Source organism: Symsagittifera roscoffensis, chromosome 2, assembly GCF_963678635.1.
Source record: "Symsagittifera roscoffensis chromosome 2, txSymRosc1.1, whole genome shotgun sequence".
Classification (NCBI taxonomy): domain Eukaryota; kingdom Metazoa; phylum Xenacoelomorpha; order Acoela; family Convolutidae; genus Symsagittifera; species Symsagittifera roscoffensis.
Window position 1 is genome coordinate 29,307,236 of NC_087063.1, and position 25,516 is coordinate 29,332,751.

General features: G+C 37.5%; 2 protein-coding genes across 5 annotated transcripts in view; both read left to right on the top strand.

Annotated features, from left to right (window-relative positions):
• The window catches only part of LOC134839789 (uncharacterized), a gene marked incomplete in the record, with an annotated part of 166,686 nt that overhangs the window by 66,224 nt on the left and 74,946 nt on the right, over nucleotides 1-25,516 (top strand). The window contains 8 exon segments of the mRNA XM_063855411.1: nucleotides 1,841-2,072; nucleotides 7,224-7,318; nucleotides 7,903-7,933; nucleotides 9,748-9,979; nucleotides 10,371-10,600; nucleotides 16,126-16,309; nucleotides 16,905-17,057; nucleotides 17,536-17,624. Coding sequence (XP_063711481.1) covers nucleotides 1,841-2,072; nucleotides 7,224-7,318; nucleotides 7,903-7,933; nucleotides 9,748-9,979; nucleotides 10,371-10,600; nucleotides 16,126-16,309; nucleotides 16,905-17,057; nucleotides 17,536-17,624 — 1,246 coding nt within the window.
• The window catches only part of LOC134840753 (serine-rich adhesin for platelets-like), a 181,998-nt gene that overhangs the window by 6,989 nt on the left and 149,493 nt on the right, over nucleotides 1-25,516 (top strand). The window lies entirely within an intron of this gene.

The following is a 25,516-nucleotide window of genomic DNA, read 5'->3' on the forward strand; positions in this document are numbered from 1 at the left end:
TGTTTTTTTTCCTCAAATTTAGCTCTATTCAGATAATCTAGTTTTTTCGGCAGCTTTAAAATTTTCCTTTGAAAAAGGTTTTCTATTTTTTCTCTATTGTATCTCGCAAGTTGAAGCTCAGCTTAGCCTCTGTGTAAAACCTTGAAACTATTGAAAAGAAAAACGAAACATTTTTTTTTTCAATATTGAATTAATGGCTACTAACTGAAAATAAAAGCTCATATCAAATCTTTCAAACACAATTTAAACAAATAACGTTAAATTGAATATCCGTCTAGCATGTCTCAAGTTCTGCTTGTTAGCTAGTCTTATAGTTTCCTGCCACACTTGCTAGTAAAATAGATTGTACTTCCGGAAGTTGTTATCAGTCGCAGTCATGTTGGTCCAAAAAGTACCTTTTTCTGCATACCGTGGTCGAAAATCAAGTGTTAATCAGTTACAAGAATTTACATTTATTAAGTTCATTTGATTTTTAAGGTTCATTTTGAAATTTGAGAAGTTTGATTTTTGCATTTTTTTTTCAAATTCTTTTAACAATTGCATTTGTGAAGCAAATTACCGCTCTATAACTAGACTTTTCCCGCAAACAACCTTGTCCACAGGACTCATCTGGACGTATGAACTCATCTCTTCCTGTTTCATAATATATTCAGCTTTCTTAGCGTTCCTGGCTAATTTAGCCTGGGGGTAACGAATATGCCTGGCAGGGCAAATGTCCCCGGTTCGAGTCTGACCAGGACCTGTTTTTTTTAAAATCGGAAGTATTCTGTTTCCAAAAAAATGGTCGGCCAATTATTTGTCTGCTTATCTGTTGTCGGCTTAGTTGTCACATCTTGAAGTTGTTTTTTACGCGCATTTTTAATGGTGTTTGTAGTGCTTGATCTACGCCTAAATTTTGTAATTTTACTTGCCTTGACTTCATATTTCCTTTGAAATTAGTTTCCTTTTGTCAGGAAGTTTCAGCACCCTCCAGAAAAAGTGATTTGTAAAGTTCATTTTCAAATTTGAGAATTTTGAGTTTTGTTTGGTCCCTAGAGTAATTTTTTATTTGACCTCTCTGTCTACAGCCTTCGAAAAAGTGTGGGAAAGTTCAATTTTTTTTTTCGTTTTTTCGAAATAAGTTTTTGATTTCAATGGATAGAACTGTTTTAAAAAGCTCCCCTGCATAAGTGACTGCGACCAAATTGCTTTTGCTCATAAGTTTTGCCTAATTGGTAAAAGAGTTTGAAAAAAAGAGCAAAAATCAAAAGTTTTGGCCCTCAGACTAGTCAAATTTTTGAATTTTGTAAGTTTTGTGGATCTTTTTGAATTTTCTCGAAAACTTAACTCTCAAATCTCTACGGAACGCAATTTAGGGGTGTTTTTTACTTGATTAAATTCACACCATTTATCCACTAGCTCCATAAACGACCAATCTTGCCGCACTTTCGATCTCTATGGAGAATCACTGCTGTACGTACCCCCGCTGTATTTGTTGATATTAGTAAATACATTTTGTAGATATTTTTTTTGTCAAACGTGCTTATTCTCTGTATATGTTGCTTTATCAAAAAAGAGGTAAAATGAAAAGTTCTAGCGAGCTTATTTTGGAGCATTTTCTTTTTTTTCCGCTGTAAAGAAGAGCAGAAGTTCAAAAGTCAAAGTGAGGCCCCGGTGCAAATAATATCAAAAAACGAGGCAAGTTTGCAACATGTAAAACGAGGTAATTTGAACATTCATGGTTATATTGTTGCAATATTAATCGTGTGTCATCATATGAACTAAAACGATGATATAAGGCACACTGCAAGAATTTTTGACCTCATATGAGCAGTCACTCTTGAATCTACTTCAATTTTAGACAGCTGTGATAAGTCTTCAGCCCCGTAACCTTCCACGCGTTAATCCCTTCCCAGGACAAAAACTGAGTGGCAAACGTTCTTCTATTGGGAGCTCGAGCCATGATGGGGGAGAATCTCATGGAACTAGTGGGACAGGGGGTCTGTCACATTTCGGAGGGGGAGACTGCAAAGCTGTGGAAGAGAAATTAGACGTGGATCTGCACGTGATGTCTTCTCTTAGCAGCGCGTCAGGTAGCTGAATAAAAAGTTATGGTACTTTTTTTATTGAAACGTTTCTCCGGGCTAGCAGGCCTGCGAAGTAGCCGAATCCCCGCCGAAACTTTTATTCGCCTAAACAATTTAGGATTAGCAGGTTTTTTGTTTCATCTATATAATATATCGTGTGTTGGGGATGGTTGAGCACGGCTATATTGCCGTTTACTGTTATTAATTATTTTGTAACCATAATTTGGATCGAGCGGTTAGAACTTATCTTGCTTTGGAGGATGCTGTTTTCGGTTCTTAGCTTCTGGAATATAGCTAGTCGATTGGCGCAAGTTGGACCACGATTGGAATGTTTAATTCAGTTGTTTTCTGACTAATTGGTTTTTAGTTTTCCTAATTTTAGTATAATTTTCCAATGATTTGTAATAATAACCATCAATGTTTACATAGTTAAATAAAAAAAATTGATCTCCAATTCAAAATCAAGGTTAACTATATAATATATTAAGAAGATATGTTCGCGGGTAGTTGAAGCTTTTGCTTAGATACATTTACAATAGCTCACATAAAAAATTTTCAGCTAGCTTTGACAAAATATATACTTTCATGTTTGTCTCGAAATAAATCGATCTATCTGAAGTTGTATCACAATAGAATAAAAGACTCAATAATCAAAAAGAACATGTTATTACTTTAATTTATACCATTAGAGACGTCATTGCATTTAGTTTAAAGAACAGATAATTGCTAAGCCACCTTTAGTCTGGGTTTGGAAGTGAAGTGATAGATGATAATGATATCTTGATATGTCAGTTGTCAACTGTAACTAAATTTACACAAATTTTCTAAGGTTGTGTAACTGACTATGATTATTTTTCTGTTCGTCGTATCGCTGATTTGTTTTCCATTCGTTTGACGTTCCTTGCGTGACATTTGTTGTGCTTCCTTGATGCTCAAGTTGAGTTGTTGCTGAAGTATTGTAAAATGAGGCGGATGGATTTATCGCTTGACCTCATTAAGTGTGAATCTTTTTCCAACAATTCAACTGTGATTTTTTTGTCAAATTATTTCTACAAAGAGATCAGTTTGTACTTGGGTTTACATGCTTATTGGTGAAAGTTCGTTTTTGGATTGTATCTGATTGGTTTAGATAGTCTTCTTCGTTTCTTTCTTCAGGTGTTCTGAGCCTCTTGCTGGCCTTAATCCCTGAACGAAAATGATAGGCTTATTTTTTTTGCTAAGACAGAAATCCAATTTTTCAAGAATGTTTTTTCAACCATTGTCTTTTGTGCGGAGTCTGAGTTTTTGCTATTTTGTCTTTAATTCTTCTAGAAAGACTTAGACTTCACTCCTTTGATTGATTCTCGCGAATTGCTGCCTCTTTAGAATTAAAGTTGGTAAATTCAGATTTTTCACCCATCAGTTCTTGATGTTTTTAGTGTATTATCGTATCTTTTGAGTTCCGACGCATTTCTTCCGTATCTCTGACAGCCTATTAAGGTTGTCCTAACAATTCAAATGGAAAAATTTTTGGCGCATTCGGATCTTTTTTTTTCTAAAAGGGTTTATTCGAATTTTCATGCTTTTGCCTATCTCAATACACTGGAATTATGTAAACGATGTATCTCTCCAAATTTTGGCCTTCTAGGAGACCTAATTTGTGCAGGCTCCTCATTTGAGCCCTGGAGGATGATAACGTTAAAAAAATGACGAGATTGACCACTGTTGACGGCTTTCCGCGGACTTTTTTTTTTATTCCTGATCCTAATACGTGGGCAACAGTTGGTTTTTTCGAGATCATGATGAAGTTTTAATCTCCTAGTGGACCGACTTCTCCCAGGTTTCTGATCAGGGCACTGGCGATGAATGGTGTCAATTTGTTCCACTTATTTGTTGTTTCGACGAGGTCCCTTACCGCTATCGCTATTTTTGTAATCCTAATACGTGGGCAACAGGTGCATTTTCGAGATCTTCATAAAGTAGTTGCCTCCTAGTTGACCATCTTCGCGAAAGATTGTCATTAGGGTCATAGTGATGAGTGGCCTCGAAATTTTTGCAATCTTTTTTTTTTGACGATGGAGCCCACTAATGCTTTTTTGTAATCTTAATATGAAGGCACCAGGTGGATTTTTTGAGATCTTCATGAAGTTGCAATCTGCTTGAAGAGCGACTTCTTACATGAGGTCTGATAAGTCGTTTAGGCTTAACTATTAGTCAGAAACCGTTGCAACTTATATGCAGTGACTATGGTGTTGTTTTTTGTGTGTTAAACAACTGAGTTTTTCCAAATTTCATTTTTTTTGTTTCAATTTCGTTTTTTCAAATGCAGTACCATCAATTTGCTATGCTTGGAGCTAGGAGTGGTTTAAATGCATGCTCCAGTAGTCTAAGGTGATATCCTGAGCTTTCCTTGTAGGTAAATGACTATTTTGATGTTCGTGTTCTCGAAAATGTTGTTGATTAAACTGAAAACTACTTTCTTTCAATCTGCCGGGTCCACATCTTATTTTTGCTCGATTTTGTCGTAGTTGATTTTGCGCGAAACGTAACAGGAACCACTTCGTGTACATAGACTGCTCGCTGTTCGAAGTCCGCATCATCGTGGTTGACGCGTTATTGCTAAGTCGAGTTTGGCGATAGTACCGGGGTCTGGCGGCTGCTGCTGCTGCCTTTCGACTTACAACTGGCTGCGGTTTTCAGAACAATTCGTCGAGATTATATCCCTCAGCATCCGAGTCGTTGTTGATTAATCCTGCAGGGCTATGCTCGTCAATGCTGGGCAGATGGTAACTCTTGCATGTGTGTTGCTGCATGCGCTGGAAGCTGATCCAGAAATGGAGGGGGGCTGGTTTTGGGATCGGTCGTGGTGCCACATGGGGTGCTGCTGGAGAGAGTTCTGGTCCTGCAGAAGCTGGTGCTACTGCTGTTCCTCCGTAGTCATCGAAAAGTCCTGGCTCACTTTGGTATTTACCGAGTGATAGATCTGTTTCAAGTTTTGTTGTGTCAATTAGTTCGACATCATTTGGTTGATAATGTAAAACAACGGGTCTGAGACGTATGCGATGTACACACTGCGTATAGTTAGTTCCAACCCTCCTTATGATGTAATTTGAATTTTGCCAACTCCGAATTTGTTTTTCCGATTTTTTTTTTCCCTCGTTTGCCTCCTCTCTCTTGTCCAGACCAATCGTTTGGGTTATGTTGGTAACCACTGAACTGACCTTTTGTGGTTTTCTAGCTTTGTTCTGAAGGCGGATCCATCCGACTGTTTCATCGACTGCTCGGTGGTCTGTGATTGCGTTTCGTTGGGCTGCTTCTCCCGTTGTTCCTGATTTGTGGACAGTTTTGAGAGAGCTCTCATTAACTTTTCCGAGACTTTGCCGTTTACTTCATGAATTCCGTCTTTCGGGTGGTCATATTTTCTGCGATTCCCGCGTTAGAAATTTGGCTGCTTCTTTAGCCGCGTCTGCTGCTGCACTGTCAATCAGGGCTAATGCAGGCAAGTCGGGGATAGGATACCTTCGTTGCGCTTTTTTAAGCTGTCAAAGAGTTTTTTGACCGTATCTGCTATTGGGACGTGAAGTTCTTGAAGATAAGTGTTGCAAAAATGATTCCTAAGGTCTAAGGTCTGCCAGGCTGTTCTGTACGTTAGCTCGCTCTGATTGCTGCCGGTAGATTATGGTAGAATTGTAGTGCCGCTTTCGGGCGTTCGGTAGATGTAATTGCAAGAAGTTCGCTTGTTGACTGGAAGCAATTTCCTGCTTCTCAGATATATCCTTGGAACAATTGTTTAAACTGCGGAAAATCTTATTCCGTTCCTCCGTATGGCTCGACCGAAATTTGCGCGTGTGCCATCTTTTTATAGTTGATTGATATTCAGATTTGTGATGTAGTTAATGATAAGTCATAGCGCTTACTCGATTTTAAGGGGGAGCACAAGAGAATTTGCTAACTGTGGCAATTTAAGAGTAGTTTCTGATAAGTACAGCTATTGCTTTTCTTTTGTTGTGATTATGATCAGTGTGTGCTAAAATTCCGTACTTCACCTTTGTGGTTGGGAGTTAATTATTCACAGTATCAGTTTACTGCAAGCTTTTGATTCAATTTTTTGGTATTTACTAAGTGTTTTGTCGTTGTGAACCTTTGATCCACTTCTCTTCCTGCTTTTTCAATAGCTTAATTGATAAACCATTTCGCTGCTGCTAGAACTTGTGGTGATATAGCCACAATCCATATATGCTATTTAGATAGAAGAAGTTGTCAGGCCAGAAAAGTTGTCTTTTTTTCCTGCCTTTCTCAGCTTGCAATTTTGTGTTACTCTGATGCCCACATCTTAGAGTTACTGTTAGAATTAGGTCTTATTGCACTGTTCTGTTTCAGCAGTTAGTGATTTTCTTTGCCTGCTCGAGTGTTTGTTTGTCCCAGGTCCTGCTCAGTGCAGGACACACTGTGGGCGAGGAAAATTTCATCCATTTCGCTACAGCCGGTGCCACCTTAAGGAGGCGGATGACACTAATGTCTCTGAGTCTTAGTCTTCATTTGCAGATGACTTGGTGATCCAGAATAAGAACTTTCTGCGATTGTCACTATATAGTATAGCGTGTCTAGGGGTTGCCTGAACATCGCTATTTTGTCGTTTGCTATTATTTGCGAGCTGTATGATTATTATTTGGCGCTACTGGCTATCAAGTATAATTATTTTTTAAGCATAATTTAGATATGTCTCGTGCGGTTAAGATTTTGCTGTGGAGGTTGCTGGTTTCGACTCTCAGCTTGTGGAATATCGCTAGTCGATCGGCGCAAGTGAGAGCTTGACTGGAATAATTAATTTGTTTGTTTTCTAGTTTATTGATTTGTACCTCGGTATAGTTTTCCAATGATTGATATTATTAAACATCAATGTTTACATAGCTAAATAAATAAAAGCATGAGCTCCAACTCAATATCAAGGTGAACTTACATTATCTATTAAAATGACTATTGTAACGCATGGCATTATGGAGTGATGCCACAATCTATTTGTTCGAAGAGAAAGTCTTCGAAGATCTTAGAGTTTTCAATAAATTAGAACTCTTGCAGGATCCCTGATGTGTATGTGACCTAGATAGCTTAATGTTACCGTATATTGCTCTGCTATCTTTTTTATATATAAGGAAAGAGTGTTTGGTGTGTTTTCAGGGAAGATAGTGGCACTGCTGCAAAGCATTCCTGACCAGAAGATGTTCTACGAGCAGACCATGAACTTAGAGAACAATTTCCCAGACGCTCTCTGGGTAAGTAATAAGTATTTAGCAGCAGCAGTGAAGCCAGCAGAAACTTTGACACATTTCAGATTCGGTTTTTAGATCAGCTATTTTGAGTTGTGAACCTTTGCCGAAAGCCCTTAAATTACCATTAATTAGCCGAATTTTTTGTGGAAGAAAATAGTGTCTTGGTGTTTATGATTGAAAGTTTCTGTAGATAATTGTTGAAACCGTGTTCAATCATTGAAGCACGTTCATATGATAGATTTATTTTTTTCTGATTCTTACTATGTTTTTTTTTCAAATGGAATAGTGCATCAAGGTAGTTATGACAGATCGATTTTTGAAAAAATGAAGGGCAGGTCAATTTGAAAATTACAGAGTTAGGGGAAAGGGGGAGGAGGAAGAGTGCAATTGATACTAGTTTGGTTGATGGAGCTGGGTTAATGCATTTTCAACAAGGCAAACCAACCAAGCATATTTGTATACTTAGAGTGGAGGTGTAATCTTGCTACATAATAATATATGCTCAGTGTCTATTCGCATTTGGTACTTCAGTATGAAACCGTATGTCCCTTCCATTTAGTTGCTCATCCGGTTTCAATGTGTTTCAGGTGATGCCACAAGTACTGCTGAAAGTGCTTGGTAAGTGAATGACTGCTAACATGTGTAACCGAAAAAAAAAACACTGATAATGGAAAAAAAAGTTAATTTATCATGAGCTTAGTACGCTTTTAATGAATATTTGTTCAGCAAAGCTTGCAATTCCAAAAATTTAATTATACTCTCGACCTGTCCCGCGCAAAGGGTCTTATGTACAAAACGGCCCATAATCAAAATCTTTATATCTTTTAGCTAAAATAAATGCGGCAGAATTTGATTGGCTATTATAAGCCAATCAAACTCAAGCAACATGGTCAGGCATGTCAATCAACTGTTCCAGCAGAAACAAAATATTAGCCGAACTAATTGAGAATATGAATCTTAGTCAAATATTAAAAGTAATTTCATGTTTTTGTGAAGTAATACCTAAAGAAAAAAGTTCAGTAAAATGGTTTCAACGCGAAAAAATTTCAATCTTTTTGGTCATTTCGGCCAATAATTTATCTGCTTTAAATTTTAATTGAAATGCTGGACCATTTTGTGTGCATTTGATTGGCTAATAAACCAATCAGATTCAAACATGTATTGACTTAAGATCAAGATGTAGAAATACTTATTTTGGGCCGTTTTGTGCATAAGACCCCGCGCAAATTATGTCGGAATTTAAAAAAAATTGAATAACTGAAAATTGCGCGAACGGGTGTACTTGTAATCGGGAAGTAAAATTTTTCACGTGAACAAATTTTCTTAGAAATTAACCTTGCTATAAATGAAACCTCAGTGCCTTCCAAGCTCTTTCTATTTGGTGTAAAAAATAAGTGCGTATTTTGGGAGCATAAGGTCTGAGGTTGAATATTGGTCGGGGCGTATTTTGTTGATGTTTAGAGACATTGAATTTTTTTCTGAGAAAACCTGAGTTGCCGAACTATCGTTTGTATGCTTATTTTTTGTCGGCATATTTTCCCAAGCATTGATTTTGAGTACCTTATTTTAAGATGCAGGTAAATGATTTCCAAGATTTTGAATAGTTATTGTTCCGACTTTCGATACGAAAGTAACGGAATATTTGTGCTCGGGGTGGGTTTTTTTTTCTTCAGACAAATTTCTGAATTTCGACGAAGTTTTTTTAATATCATTCGAAAGATATTGTTGCCCTGAGCTCAAATTTGAAAAAATGTTTCACTTGTGATCATTTTTCGTAAAGTTACGGGGGTTTAAAGATTGCCATTTTGGCCATTTTGGGACAATTAACGCGCGATATATTTCGCGCTATTAATGCGTAAGCGGAGATTTAATCCGTCTTAGAAATCGTTCCAAATTGGTTGAAAGAAGCTGATTCGCCATAATGATTTGTTACAGGAGCGAAATCTATCCTTTTGTACTTTATATGGCGTGTGGGGGGATGATTTTCATTAAAAATTTCAAATTAAAAAAAAAATTCATTTTGTTTTATTTCATTGATTTTTTTAATGTTATTACGGCTCCATAAACCTTAAAAAGCAGTCGGAACATTCAGGGCTTCGCCCTGATACGAGCAGTCTTGTTGTTTTTATTATTGTTTGCTTGAAAAGTTGATCAGCTTAAATGGTTTCGGCGTATGTTGAACCGTTTAAGCTGCCTCATAATAGGTCGTTTAAAGGTCGCGATTTAATATTTTTGACATAATACCGCTGCATGGGAATTTGAAACAATTTAGAAAACCAAATCGTATTTTTTCTATCTGTAAGTTTTCGCGTGTTGTATCGATTCTGTGTTTCACTTGGGTTGAATTTGTCAGAAGAGCATTTTTTAAATTTCAAAAGTATCAGCAATCGTATTTAGCATTCTGAGGATAACACTGTTTGACACTGTTTAAGGCTACTTGAGTGAAAAAATGGATCTTGGGCGGAAGGAGTGGGACAACGGGTGGGCGTTTCTACTGGACTTGCTCTCTCTAATCGTGCGACACTCGCCTGATCCCCTTCAACTGAACACTGACAATGACACGACAAGCAAAGAGGGCTCAGGACAGACTCTGGACTGCTGCCAGTACCTAGTGTCTCGAGAGGGGGGATTCCTCAATCTTCTGAACAATTCTCGAATCTGGAAGTGAGTCATGGTGCTTCGTTATGTGTTTGCGACATGGATGTTGGCATTGACACGTTTCAGATAATTACAATTTTCTACTAAGAGGAGGTTAAAATTGTGCCACCGAGCAGGAGATTTAGTTTTTTGAGTAGAGGGAAGGAGTTGAGTTTTTGTTTTTAGGTCGATCGAATGAAAATTTTTGAAAGGTTTTTACCTTTATTATTTTCGAATCACAGTGGAAGATATAATGGAATGCGTTGGGTTTGCTTTTGGGCATTGAGCATCATGGCAGATAATTTAGATTATTAACATCAATATAATCTGGAAGTGCTCATATTAAAAATTGTATTAAGTGAATTGGAACCGATTTACTTCTCCGTTTGGCGAGTAATTCTGAATTGTGTAAATAAAGGTTCCTTATGACACGCTTCATCGACAGTTTGGAGAAACTAGCGAGTGAAAGTGTCCCAAGTGACAGAGACAGCAGGACCAGTCGCTCATTCCCCACTCCCAGTCCGGAAACTACCCCTGCCCCGCCAACTATCCCTGAGATTCATTCAATCCAAACTGGCCTGGCAGCTTTCACCGCCTCTGGACTTGGAATGGCTTCCGCTGTTCCACAGAGAGCTTCAACCGCTCCGCGTAAGAGATTTGAAATAAGTTAAGGAATTGTTTTTGTTCCGACCGCTCTCGAAGAGTAAGAAGTAACTATGGCTTAAATGGGATCGTGGAGGCTGTGGGTGTCACTCAATTTTGGGAACATCAGAGAAAACTCGTGAGTGAAAGTGTGATATCATATTAATGCCCTTTCAGTCATGATTCACATTAAAAAAAAAACAAATCTTAAAAAGTTGTCAGTGTCGCAGTGGCGTGCGCATGAATTAATTGACGCAGCGACATTCCAGATTGACCATTTTTTCCGTATTTTTATGCCGTTTTTGAGCATTTTTGGATTATTTTATTTAAAAAAACTATTGCTTTTCACTGATAGATTTGTTCGAAAATTTGCTGGCTACTTTTGAGTGGCATGCTGTTTTAATCAAATCTTTTTTGGTAAAGAAAGAATAAATTTCTCCGGTCAATCATTACAAAAATTTAGCAATTCATCATTATTAGTAATTACTGAAATGAGACTCAGAGAGAATAGACAACAGGGCCATATGGCCCACAAACGCCTACCCTAGCTATGAATGCTTCTTTCACTATCAGGAAAAGATTTTTTAAAATGTTTTTAGAATGTATTAAAAATTCGTAAATTCATCCATATCTCCTAAGCTCCGAGCATTTGGATGGTCAAGTATTGTCATTCTAATCAGAATCCTAAATTATACTTTCGTAAGCAGGCAACCGCCGGTAAAAAAGAAAAAAATATATTAAAATTAGATTTTTTTTTACAAGTTTTTGAATATTTTCATAGATCGTAAAATCGTCCATATCTCCTAAACTAAGAGTTTCTGTAAGGTCAAGTTTTAGTGTTAGAACTTCAACTCTAAAATAGACCCCGTTAGCATGCAACTACGGGTTCAATTAATTTTTCTACTTATAATTTGAAAATGTAACCGAATTAGATTTTGTAAAAGTTTTTGAAATTTTTCAAAAATCGTCCACATCTACTAAACTAAGCGTTTCTGGGAGGTCAAGTTTAGCGTTAGAACCTCAACCCTTAAATACATCCCCGTCAGCTTGCAATCACGGTTCAATAATTTTTTTCTACTTATAATTTGAATATGTAATCGATTAACTCTTCATTTTGCACTGAAAACACAGTTTTAATTGTATGATAAAATGTTACGAATTCTGTTTTTGAATATCTTTCAATATCCTCAGGGATCAGCTTTTGCGTTGACAGAAAATTGAAAAAAAGCTTGGTAGCACGATATCGAACGGAAAACCGATCGATTTTTTTTCTTACATATGGGTTCAAGATAATTTGAATCTATCTTGATCAAATGCGCATTTCTCTTGGTATCTAGGTTTGATCCGGTTTTTAAGAGACGTAGTTCAGAATTTTCGATAAGTCACGATCTTTTTTTTAGGAAGTCTTAAAATTTTTTCAGGATCAACTTTACTTTTTTGCGGTTTAACTTACGAATTTTTTTAAATTTCAGCTCATTTACTTTGTTAAAAAGAAGGTGAACTCCACTATCAAACAGCGAAACTGTAAACGTCTCGAAAAACGAAATTGGTTTTTCTGAAATTGGCTCAATCTTGTCGAAAAAATGCCAATCTTAGTTTTTGTTAATGGCTTAAGAGCTTTGTAGACTATCAGGTCTTAGCGTTTTCAGGAAGTAGCTCGATTTTAGATAGCTTTAATTGCTATCAGATCAGAAAATAATTATAAAAAGAACAAAGACAAAAAATTTTGAGTTTATGCTTGTAAAGTGTCAAGCTTTGTTGCTCTTTGTTGTTTTTTAATGTTTATTGTTTTCGAGTCGTTCTTATTGTTTTTTTGTTTACTTTGGAGCAGTGCAAATATAATTTATGTTTTTAGTTGTATATCCAGCCAACTTTTCTGTAAGTATAGAAAAAAACGGAATTAGAAGTCTGTTTTTTTTGGGCTGCATATCTTCTGATTACTTTAAGATTCAAGACGATAGTTTTTGAAGTCTCGCAAATTTGTTCAAAAAATCCAAAAGTTTCGCTGTACATTCTCTGCTCTCAAAAAATCCATTTTCAAAAGTAAGGTTGGATCAGGGTATTTGTCACAGTTTCATGTAAGGAAACTAATTAACTTTAACTCACGTATGAATTTAAGTAACGTAATTGATTTTGGTTTCGTTTAACAAAATCTTGATAAAAATTATCTCATTCTGTTTTAATTACGATATTAAAAAATTTCTATCAGAAAAACTAAAATATTTCGACTAAGATAGGAACTTGAGCCTTCTTAATCTTTTGAATAGGTGAAAAACCCTCTTGATCTTTTCTAGTAGCGTCTTAGAAAGAAGTAAAGAAAAAAACGTTCCAGTTTCTCACAAAAACTTGAACTTGAAAAAATCGACACTCACAAGATTTGGTCTTTCGTATTTTCGATATAGGTGCATACCCCCCTTTCTTGGCACGTTAAAATAGCTAATGATTCTTCCAATTGCGAATTTTTCTGAGTTATTTAAAATTTTCTAAATACTCATGAATCTTGCGTTTTCTCGAAGACATTACAATTTAAAGGGTCAAATTTTCTATAAAATTTTCTAACTATTTCTAACGCTTTTGTTTCCAAGCCCTAAGTCAGTTAATGAAGACATCCGAGCGCAACTTAATGACTGATCGTCCTCAAAATTTTTTAATATAGTAGACATAGTTATTTTTAGGAGACCTTAGACGTACAATTTATGAGAAGCCATATTGTTGCTTTGCTGGAACTCAATCGATATGGTAGCAGGTTTTCTCCCAAAGAACATCATTTTATCAGCTTCTTTTGAAACAAAAAATAGAATTCTAGATTAAATAGAAATTTATATTTATGATCTAATGAAGTTTTGCCTGAGATCTTTAAATAGTAGAAACCCGAATGAATATCTACATTCTTTGTTTTCCTTAAAAACATTGGCTTATAAAAAAGGAATTGGGGTAAATTAACCTATTCACCCCCTTTCTGCAAAAATAAAACTAAGTTGTACTCAATAACTAATGGGGCTTCAAGGTTGCTTCATTTCTTGAAAGGAAATAATTTTCGGCCTATTAATATAGGCAAAATGACAAAAAATGAGGAAATTCTTATTGTACTCAAATCTAGAGACAATTACGGTAATAGTGAGTTAGTACATAGCGTATTTAATTGATCTGATTATCCCCCTAAAAATTGGTGCTTGACCTTGATGCTATCAGAAACCCATCTGAGGCTCTGATTCAACCCCAAAAGTTTGAACTTCCAGAAATTGCTGGTTTTCGAGAAAACGCCATTTTTGTAAAAAGAAAATGTTTTCAATTGTATTAAGTATTACTTTAAAAAAATAAGAAATAGAGTTTTTTTATTTTCAAAAACCGGTGCTTGATCTGGATGCTACCAGAGACCCATCTGAGGCTCTGGTTCTTACTTATCCAAAAGTAAGACCTTTCAGATGTTGCTAGTATGCAGTTTTCCAAATACTTACAAAAATACTTGCTGCTTAAATAACTATTTAATTTACAACTGTTCTATGTCTCAGGCACTATACACTGGGTAGACATTTAGTGGGCATCTAATTTGCCCTTAGTTTATCCTCTTCAGGTAATAAGTACGTTTACCAAAACTTAATTGCTAAATTTGTTTGATTTTTTTTGTAAATGTATTTGTATGTCTGAAGAAATATGTTCTTTCTTTCCTAATTATATTTTTAAAAAGATTGTTTATAAAACAAGGCTGAAAACACGGTAAACAAGGCGGCTAAAAAGACTGTAAACAAGTAAGTCATGTTCAATAATTGGCTCAACGTACTAGTTGTAATATTTTAATGAGCCATTTCGGTGCAAAATGTTTCATTTTCAAAAAATACCACAATCCCTTCCTTGCTTATATATAGCTAAATCAATATGATGCTTTGAAATTAGTTTACCGTGAACAAAAACGCTTAAATACATGAGTTTTTTTTTCGCGGAATTAAGTTTTCATCAATAGCAACATGAGGATTGGAAATTTTGTTTTTACATTATTACATCAGATTTGTAGTTGAAATTAATTAATGTTTCTTTTTCAGTTTTTAATAATTAAACCAACAAAGATGCTTAGGAATATCGAAACGGAAATCATTGGCCTACGCTCCCAGTTATTAGCTATCTGTCTTTCGCAAACAGAAGTATCTCCAATATTGCAGAATGACTAGGCATAACATTTAAATTTAGCTAGAAAAGAAGCGCGTCTCAAACTGAGTCCTACGGGACACCCAGATGTTTAAGTAACCACTCAGGTAAAAACCTTTTTGACATGAACACGTTGTTTTTGTCCTTTAAGATTTTTGGCATAGTCCCCTGATGCCGTACAGCTCTGATTTATCAAGAATTATTTGTGATATAGAGTATCGTAAGGTTTTTAGCTAGATCTAATAAAACGTACATCTTAATCTTCTTTGACGTAGTTTCTTTTTTCATGTAGTTTCTAATAATTACTTCGACATAGTTCAAATTATTTGCAATAAAGCAGATTAAGTTTTCGAAAAGTTTTTTTGATACGATTTTAAAATACTTCGTTGCAGCTAAGTAAAAGATTTATTGAGCAGGAGTTGTGTAGATAACTCACTGACTCATTAGGTTAACTCATTAAAATGAATCGCTAGCAAGTTCTATTTGCCACTTCTTGTTTGCCGGTTCTTTAGTCTGAAAAGCAGTTTTTAATTAGTACTCTTCATTCTTAAAACCTTACAATTAAGTCATTTTTCTCGTATTTGGTTGCTTTTTATCAAAAACTTGTCAATATTTAAAGATTCTTGAAATAAAAACAGTCTGAATGCGGTATATTTTCTTCTCTGTCTTAAGAGCAAAGAGGTAGGTTCGTGTATCGAAAATTAATATTTTACAACGCTAAAAAACAGTGATTTTAAAAGACCTTACTACTGCTAAATAGATATATTCTGTTTTTATACCTGCTGTATTCTTGGTTGTTAAAGTTCAAATGAACATACTAAATTGTCAAATATTGTGCCGAAAGAAAGATTTTCAAAGTCAAATTTTTCAGTTGCCTTGCTTTTATAAATTTAGTTTCTACAAATTTTAGATTTTCTTTGTCTAATTTTGAGAGAATAAAGTGAGCGAGCAGGCGTATAATTGGCTTTTAATAGAAGAAGGATGAACCTATTCAAGCCCTGAAAGTTAAATTCTCTATTGTCAAATTATTTTTTGAAGTTTTTAGCGCAGTTTTGGTATTTTTTCAACTGTGTTTTTTTTACGGTTTCTTGTTTTTCTTGTCATTATTCGACCAAATCTTTTGTCTATCTGGCCAATTTTACAAAGATTGCCGAATATGCTTAAATTTCAGGTTTTTTTCCTAAATCTTTTTTTATCAAACCACGCTAAAAAACGACATTAAATTGGAAAAAAAATGTAGTTTTATCAAGAATATGGTCGGAACATTCTGTGCTACTCGCACAACAACCGGCTGTCCTTGTTATTTTTTGAATTTTTTTTACTTGAATCATATGTATTCAGAACATTCTGTGCTGCTGTTGCAATAACAGGCTATCCTTGTTTTCAAGTGTCTTCGGTCTCCAGCACAACTCCAGCACAACTGAGAGAAGAGATGAAGTTGTTCAGGTGTTCTAGTATCCTTTGGCCCTGGATCAAGCAATCACTCAGTCTCCACGTGATCAAAGAGAACAGCAGAGGTGCTCATGGTAACAGCCACAAGATCTTCAAGACATCGCCTGAAGCACTGAAAGGGTATGTCATGAACATTTTATGAAAGTCTTCTGAATTTAAGTTGATCTGCACTTATAAATGTTTTCGTTGCATGATTTTCGCCATTATATAGCCAACAACAGACTAAGCTGGGCTAATTTGGCAAGTGATCTGAGCGCTTATTGCGAAATGCACTCTTGAGCGTTTATTACGAAAAAAGTGCCTAAATAAACAATGATGATCTGGATTCCATCGGCATTGTCGCTTGATCCCACAAATTTTGCACCGGTTTCGAAAATGCTCTGAAGTCAAAACCATAATGGAATCTAGACATAGTTATACTTTAGGCGTGAAAACCAGGCAACTATTTATGGCTTATTCCATGGCAATTAAAAGAACTTGACGGTATTTTGTGCCGACATCATTAGTTATTGGATTCCTTGAACAAGTGCCTGTAAAACATTGAAATCATTTGTTGCTGAATTTAGAAGCGGGCTGGAACAATTTTGTGCTCAGTTATAAAGCCGCGCTTGGCGGCGAAGACAAATAACCGAGAAAAGCATGAAGTTGCTAAGCAGAGGCAAAACAGTTGGACAGTGAAACCGTAGAATTAAATTGTGTTAATTATTCGTTTCAGGAGTGACGAATTCTGTCAGTTGAGTGCTCGTCTGATCAGTCTCCTCGAAGGGGGTCACAAGGGGGGCACTTTCATCCGCCTTTCGGGAGAGGAGGAAGCACTATGCATGGCACAGTTCTACACACATGCATTCATTGCTTTCCCACATTTCCAGTAAGAGTCAAGTACAATGGTGTAAGCAGGATTTTTTGACGTGAGGCGATTTTTAAAAGATTTTTTTTTCTGGTGAGACATCATTTTTTTTTAGTTCTAATAAAATACATAGAAGTTGTTATTTGCAGTTTCTACACAGCGAAGTTTTTTTAACGACGAATCGTTGACTGGTGGCACGTATTGTACATTGGTTAGAAATGAGAGCGACACGGCCAAAAATAGAAAATAGAACAGTAACAAGAAGGAATTCCTTACTGAAAAACATAGCAAAACCAGAATTTCGGGACGGACGAATTTTGCTCATAAATTTCAAAATACTTCGATTAAAATTACGACCCTAGCCTAAATGCTAAGAAAAAATAAAATTGGCTTCATTTAGTTAAGTATTTTGTTTGCTCTATTTTGCTTCATCTTTTTCGCGGTAATATTTACTATTAACGTTTAACTGAATTACTACTTATTAATTTTTGTTGTGCAGTGGTGGTCTGAGGATGATTCGGAGACTGAATCTGCAGATGAGTCATCTCTCCCTCTGCTATACATCGGCCGAACATCTCCGACAACCCAGTTAGTCATTTATTTTTGTCTCACATTTCCTCCTGGTCGTGCGATTCCAAAACTTTATTGCAAATGTTGAAGATCCTTAAAACTTTATTGCAAATGTTGAAGATCCTACAGAGCATAATATTTAATAGAGCAGCAGATAGAGCAGAATTTTATTGATACGTCCGAATTCATCAATTTTTCTCTAAAATTTTTTTTTCAAATTTCAAAATCATGAAATGAATGCTGTAATTCTATTTCGCAGAAATACCAAATGCGTATCTCTGCTCTATTCCAATAAATTTTCAACAAAAACTGCTGAATCTCTCAGAAATACTAAAAATGCATTGTGACATCACTACATGACGTCATGCATTCTTATGCTATATTAGATTACATAATTAACCTTGTTAATGAAATGAAGTTCATACATTTATATTTATTTAACTATGTAAATATTGATGGTAATTAATACCAATCAGAGGAGATTTATACCGAGCTACTAATCAATTGGGTAGACTTGAAGAGAATAAAATATTAGAATCATGCTCTAACTTGCGCCGATCGACTAGCGATATTCCAGAAGTTAAGAACCGAATCCTGCGTCCTTAAAAGCAAGATAAGTCTTAACCGCTCGAGACATATAAATTATGGAAACAATCAATAACAATTGATAGCCAGTAGCGCTAATTAATATTCGAACAGCTTACAACATTATCAATAAACGACGATATAGCTGTCCACAGCCATCCGAAGGGACACTATATCACATGGTGACTGTCGCGGAAGATTCTACTTCTGGATTCACCAAAAGTCATCGGCAATTGCAATCTTCATCACACGAGCGGACAACGACAACCGGACTTTGCTGAAACAGAACAGGGCAACACAACCCGTTTCACCCAGCAACGCTCAGATGTGGAAAGCAAAGCAACATTCAGCGAACAACTGAGACAGACAGGGAGAAAAAGAAGACAGCCTCAACTTCTCAACATCTCCGGGCTGAAAGTTTCTCCAATCTACAAAAGCAGATGTGGATTGTGACCTACAACATCACTACTTCCTGTTCCAGTCAGAAGGCAGGGCAGCTGAGCTACTGACAAGGCAGACAAAGAAAGCAAATCTACAGGTTTTTCAACAATCAACAAAACAGTTAGTTAAAAACAAACTCAAAACTCAAACCTGCAGTAAATTGATATAATTGTCATTAAGTTTCCCCACCATAGAAGTGAAGTAACGGAACCTTTAGCACAACCATATAATTGCATCAATAAACCTGATCAGTGATACTGCTAGCCTTCTTTAACAGCTAATTTATATAACAAACTCCCTAGTGTTCCCCCTAAATTGAATAAGTGCTGTATCTTATCATCAACTGTATCACCCTGATATTCATTCGATTGTAATACGATGGCACACGCGCAAGTTTCGGTCGAACCCTATGGAGGAACGGAAAAAGAAGACTTTTCAGAATTCGAGCAACTTTTTCAAGGCTACATCGGAGTAGCAGCGATACCAAACGCACAACAAGCGAACTTCTTGCAACTGCACCTACGAGACAACGCGCTGCGATTCTACCAGGCGCTAGGACCAGCAACTCGAGCGAACGTTCCCGCGAGTCTCATAGCCCTAAAGGATCACTTTTGCAATCCCCAACTTCAAGAAATCCACGTTTTGAATTTAGAACAACTGCGATTCAACCCGAAAACAGATACCCCAGAGAATTTCTTGGTCAACTTAACGAAAAAAGCGCAGCGAGCGTATCCGACACCAGATTTGCCAGCTGTCGCCCCAATTGATCCTGCAATAATTGGAGCACCTGCAGCAGCAGAAGCAGCACGATTCCACCGAGAAACTGCTCAAAGGCAAGAAAGGATAGATGCTGTACATGACAACCGAAATGAACAAATTAAACGACTGTTCATTAAGGGAATGCCAGGTTGGCTGAGATCAAAGCTGATGGAACAACCACCTGCAACTACAGTTCAGGAACTGTGCAACCTGACCAAGAAGCAAATCACAATTCGTGAGATTTGCCGAAAAGACGATTACCCGGAAGACGGATTCAACGAAGTAAACGACAAAGTCTCAGAAAATTTAATAAGCGCTATCACAAAATTGTCTACAAATCAGGAAAAAATGGAGAAGCAGCTTAACGAAATGAGATCACAAATAACTGAGCAGTCGAATAAACAATCGAATCCGCTCCCCGAACAAAATCGGAACAACAACAGTCAGAGTGATCAGTATAGTGGCTATCAGCCAAACCAAAATAATGGGTATGGACAACAACGAGGCAACAGAGGCGGAAGACGTAGAAATAATTGGCAAAATAAATTTGATTTCAACAATACTCAGCCAAACTTTCACAATATGCCACCAGTTGCACAACAGCCATATTCGCAATTGTACCCTCAAAATCAGCAGTACCCAAACATGTACCAAAATCAACAGCCAATGGTTCAAATGCATCCATCAGCACAATTCCAACAGTCCCAGAAATATCCGACGCAACAATTTGTCGCAAATCAAATGCCTCAAGCTGAAACGCAAAATCCCAACGGACCTTTTGAACCAATGGTGCGATCATCAGCCAAATTTTGTGACGTTTGTGGAAAATTTAACCACACAGCAAGTCAATGCTGGTGGCGACAGAAACCAAAAGGACGCGGACAAATCTTCCCGTTTCCAAACGAGCCAAAAAACTAATAAAGCCACTGAGTCAGCCCCCCGAATCATCGAAATCACCTAAATCATCACCTAACGAACTTTTCCAACCTGATGAGATACTTAGCCTCTACGCAATATTCCCTGCTGAAGGAACAGTACTGACGTACACGAAAATACGTTTCTCATCGGGATTACAACGTAGAGCCCTGGTCGATACAGGAGCCTGCGCAAATGTTATCTCAAAACAGACATTTGAAGACCTAAAAGAAGAAAAATCGCTATTTCGCCCTCTTGAAGTAAATGAACCCAAACTGAAGAGAGTTAGAATGGCAGGAGGACAACAAGTCTCCATTGAAACTGAAGTAACGTTAGAATTCCGATTGGCAGACATGACCTTTATAGAATCATTTCTCGTTCTTCATGCAGCCAATTCAATAATTCTAGGAAATCCTTTCTATAAAAAACATCATATTCATGTCTGTCCGAAGTATAATCTACTGCATTTCAAAGATATGACCCTTCAAATCAACGAAATAAAACCTCCAAACGAGCCAAGAAGAGTCAATAGAGTGAAAAAATTCCCTTTGCTTCTGACAAAACGTCAAGCAATAGCCCCGCATCAGACAATTCTTGTAGAATGCCAGCTAGAGAACACATGTCAAGACATGGAAAAAACTACCGGAATCGTGATTCCAGCTCAGGAATTTGTAGAAAACTGTGAAATTGCGTTCACTTCTTCAATAAGCGAAGTGCTGAAAAACAACCTGTTGTATATCACAGCGTTTAACATCACCGATCATCACATTACTTTGCCTTTCAAAAACGAAATTGGGAAATTTTCAATTCTGACTCTGAAAGAAGCAGAAAATTTATTCCCCATCGAACCTGAAATGATTGCATTTGCAAAAATGAACCACCCGGACGATATTGAAATGGGCATTAATGAGCTAATTCAACAATCGTGTGATAGTCAGCAGCCCCAAATGAAGCATGAACCTGAGTATGAAAAATTTTGGTTTCCTACGCCTGAAACATGTCCAAACCCTGAATTACTTCCTCAAATCCAACGCGACATTTACGACCAAATTCTTCATTTTCAAGGTCGTGAAAAACTTGAACCGAAAACGAAATGTCAAGATCGATTGACATTTATCAAGAACTTTAAGTGGGAGAATTCAGTGTTGACAGAAGACCAAAGGTCAAAAGTAGTAGATTTGCTTGTTGACTTTTCGGACATCTTCGCCAAACATAGATTCGATGTTGGGTACAATTCCGACCTCAAAATCAAACTAAAACCGGAACACACACGACCTCTGTATACACAAGGACCACCTACGCCGATACATTTGCGACACGAATTGATAGTGGAACTTGCCCTTATGCACTATTATGGACTTATAACAACATTGTCACATTCTAAATACAGTAGTCCACTATTTGCACATCGAAAGCCATCTGGTAAATTGCGGATGTTGATTGACCTCAGAAGGATAAACCATTCACTCAAGAATGACTATATCAACAGCAACTTTCCGATCTCAAACATGACCGATGCTTCGAACCACTTCGCAGGAAAGAGCTTGTTTACCGAACTTGATTGCTCACAAGCATACCACTGTGTGCTAATGGCAGATGACCTTTCAGTCGAACTTTTGGCATTTAACTTCGGTTCACGAACTTACGCATACAAATGCCTGGCTCAAGGTCTAAGTAAATCAATAACAGGATTTAGTTTTTATCCGACACTACCTTGACCCATGCTTAGCTGCGGACCTATGTACACAATTCATGGATGACATAGGGAGCGCTGTGTATAACTTCGATGAAATGATACCGACCCTTTCGAAAATATTCGAATGTGTACGGAAGTCAGGACTTAAATTGTCGCCGAACAAATGTGAGATCGGAACACAAAGACTGAAGTTCCTGGGTAACATAATCACACCAGCAGGAGTGTCACCGGAACAAGAGAAAATCTCCACTCTCTTAAAGAAAATTAAAATGCCACAAACGGTTAAACAAGTTAAACGATTAATCGGTTTTGTACAGTTTTTTCGCAACTATATGCCAAGCCTAGGAGAAAAACTGATACCTTTTTATCGACTTCTCAGAAAAGATGTTGCTTTTCAAACAGATGAAGAGCACCATAAAAGTCTTGAAGTGCTCAAGCATGATCTGATACAAGCAACAGACATAACACTTCGGTTACCAAAACCAGGACTACAATACGTAATACTCTGTGACGCAAGCTATCATGGAACCGGTTTTGTGCTCATGGTTGAAGACTATGTGAAGACTGACAACAAAGGTGAAATGAAAACGTATGCACCAGTGTCTTTTGGCTCAAGACTCTTCAATACAGCACAACTGAAGTTCTCCATATACTACAAAGAGTTCTTAGCTCTATATTTTGTTCTCGATCATTTCTCTCATTTCATTTGGGGATCATCCAAACCAGTGATAATACTGACTGATAATCGGAGCCTGACACAGTTTTTTCAAGCAAAAACCATTCCACCATCAGTTTGGAATTTCTTGGATCGAGTCATGGCATTTAACATCATCATCGCGCATATACCTGGAAAAGCAAATTATGCAGCAGATTTTCTCTCACGAATGCAAACAGACCCATCAGCTTCTCTCTCCCTGAAACTAATGGACAAAATTCCGGTACGAGAGATTCAAATCGACACGACAGCTAAAGTACCTGATGCATCTCTCAACCTGATCCAACCAATGGAGGAGATCTTTCCCGAAAAGAAGAAACTTGACGATAATCTGAGAACACAATTGATTGAACTAGGACTCTATGAAAATGTTATGCGAGAGCTTAACACGCAAGACGATAGCGATACTATTCAACCACAAAACTTCGTCCGACTATCAGGACCATTAATTGCCGCAGTTGGATATCCTGATCCTGCTGACATTTTTCATGACCTGAATTTGAGTCATGAAGTTCTCAATCTGAAAAATGAACAAGAAAAGGATCCTGATATCGAAGATGTGAAGAACTGGATACGGAACGAACAAGTTCCAAACCTCACGTACGAAAACAGTCGAAAGAAGAAATATGCGAAGCAATTTAATCGACTCATAATTGAAAACGACGTTCTGTACCGAAACTTCTTCGATGACACAGGAAAGGTGAAGTATAAACAATACTGCCTACCTAAACATCGTTGGAAACAAGTTGTGTATCGACTCCACAACTCGCCAACTGGCGGACATCTTGGAATGACAAGGACATCAGAAGAGTTTATAAAACGATTTTACCTTCCCAGCTTCACTGAATTTCTAAAAAATACGATTAAAAATTGTCTGACGTGTCTGCAACTCAAACAAGCAACGGCAAAGCATCAGATTCCACCATTACAACCAATTTCATCATTGCAATGTTTCCCAGGCGATATGATGCAAATTGATATAGTTGGACCAATGAAGTCACCAGTCTACAAGTTTGTTCTCACTGGAATCGATGTATTCTCGAAATACTTGTTTGCAGCACCATTGACGAATGCCAGCGCTGATACTGTTGCAAGAGAACTTACAAAGATGTTCTTTGTTCATAGTTATATCCCGAAGAAGATTCTTGCTGATCTTGGAAAGACATTCACTTCAGAACTGATGCACGAATTGGCGACATTGCTCGAAATTCAACTAAACCATGCGACACTAAAACACCCGCAGACTATCGGTCTTGTCGAACGATCTCATGGACCACTTAAACGAATCCTAAAGCTGAACACCAATGAACAATGGTCGGACTGGCACAAATATGTCCCACTGGCAACATTTATCCACAATACTTCATGCTCTTCATCAATTGGATGCTGCCCAAGCTCAATTTTCCATGGAAGAGAACCGACAAAACCAATTGATCTCCGCTTCTCAACGAAAGCAATTGAAACAGTAACAGCTGAATCTGATTTTGTTACGGCAATGCAAGATGCGATGTTAGAAAAGTTCAAAGAAACGAAAAAGAACTTTATTTCTGCTTACCATAAATACCGAGGATATTACGATCAAAAAGCACTTGCCCACCCACTGAAACAGCATTCATTTTGTGTATTACTAAATCCTCTGTTGACAACTCAATCAGATTTTGGAAGCAAATCAATGCAAGTCTGGATACCATTGTACAGAGTTGAAAAAGTATTGACAAATTCAAACTACATCATTCGCAAAATGGGAACCAATTACACCCAATGCGTACACCGGATTCGTCTCAGACCTGTTGTTCCACAGCATCAACCAGAAGATCTCGAAATCATTGATCCGAGCAAATTTGAAACGGATCCCTCACTTGGTAAATATCGAAGTGAACCAGGACTCTTCGACGATTCTTTGCCCAAACTCTTAGACGACATCCAACCCGCGAACTGTGGACAAAGCAACCTTCCCGATGCACCTGCTCGAATCCGACTGTCAGTACCTCTTCGAGGACCCGCAGTAGCCCCAATCGCCCCTGCACCAGTCCCAATACCCGCAGCAGCGCCAATAGTTGCACCATTACCTCTGGTACCGCTACCAATAGCAGCACCGCCGCCACCAGCACTTCCACCGGACCCAGATCCAGAACCATTAGCTCCACCTGAGTTTGAATACAACGATGGATTACTTAACGACGAACCAATGAACGAGGCAGCGGTTACAATGCCTACTACAGTTAATCTCGAAAACGATGGACAAAACATGGCCCAAGAAACATCGCGAACGAAGCGCAAAGCAGCAGTCGAAGCGCGAGACAAAATATTTTGCCAAACGCGCTTCAGCAACGATGTGAGATACCACCCAATACCACCACGCCAATTGCAACCGCGAAAATTCCGCCTACGAACAGTAGATGGACACGAAGTGGCTCCAATAACATTCAGTCCAAGATCAACTCAAAACGAGAACCGACCAAAAATGAAGAAGAAAGTAGACGAGGCAAATGAATCTTTCCCTCCACGCGGAGCGAAAAGAAATATACTAAAAGACACAGTAAAACGAGCTAAGCAACTGACTACTAAAAATAAAGGTGGAGCTGGGAGCAGCAAAGATTCAGTGAATTCAATCTACGATGAACCAAATATCTTTGTCGGACCAGGAAATGTTTTACAGTTCCCAGGCTCTATAGCGCACTGTGTCTCAAGTGACTTTCACATGAACAAAGGAGTAGCACGACAAATCAGCAGTGCCTATCCATGCATGAGACCAACCCTACAAAGCATTGAAACACCAATAGTTGGGTCATCAGTTGC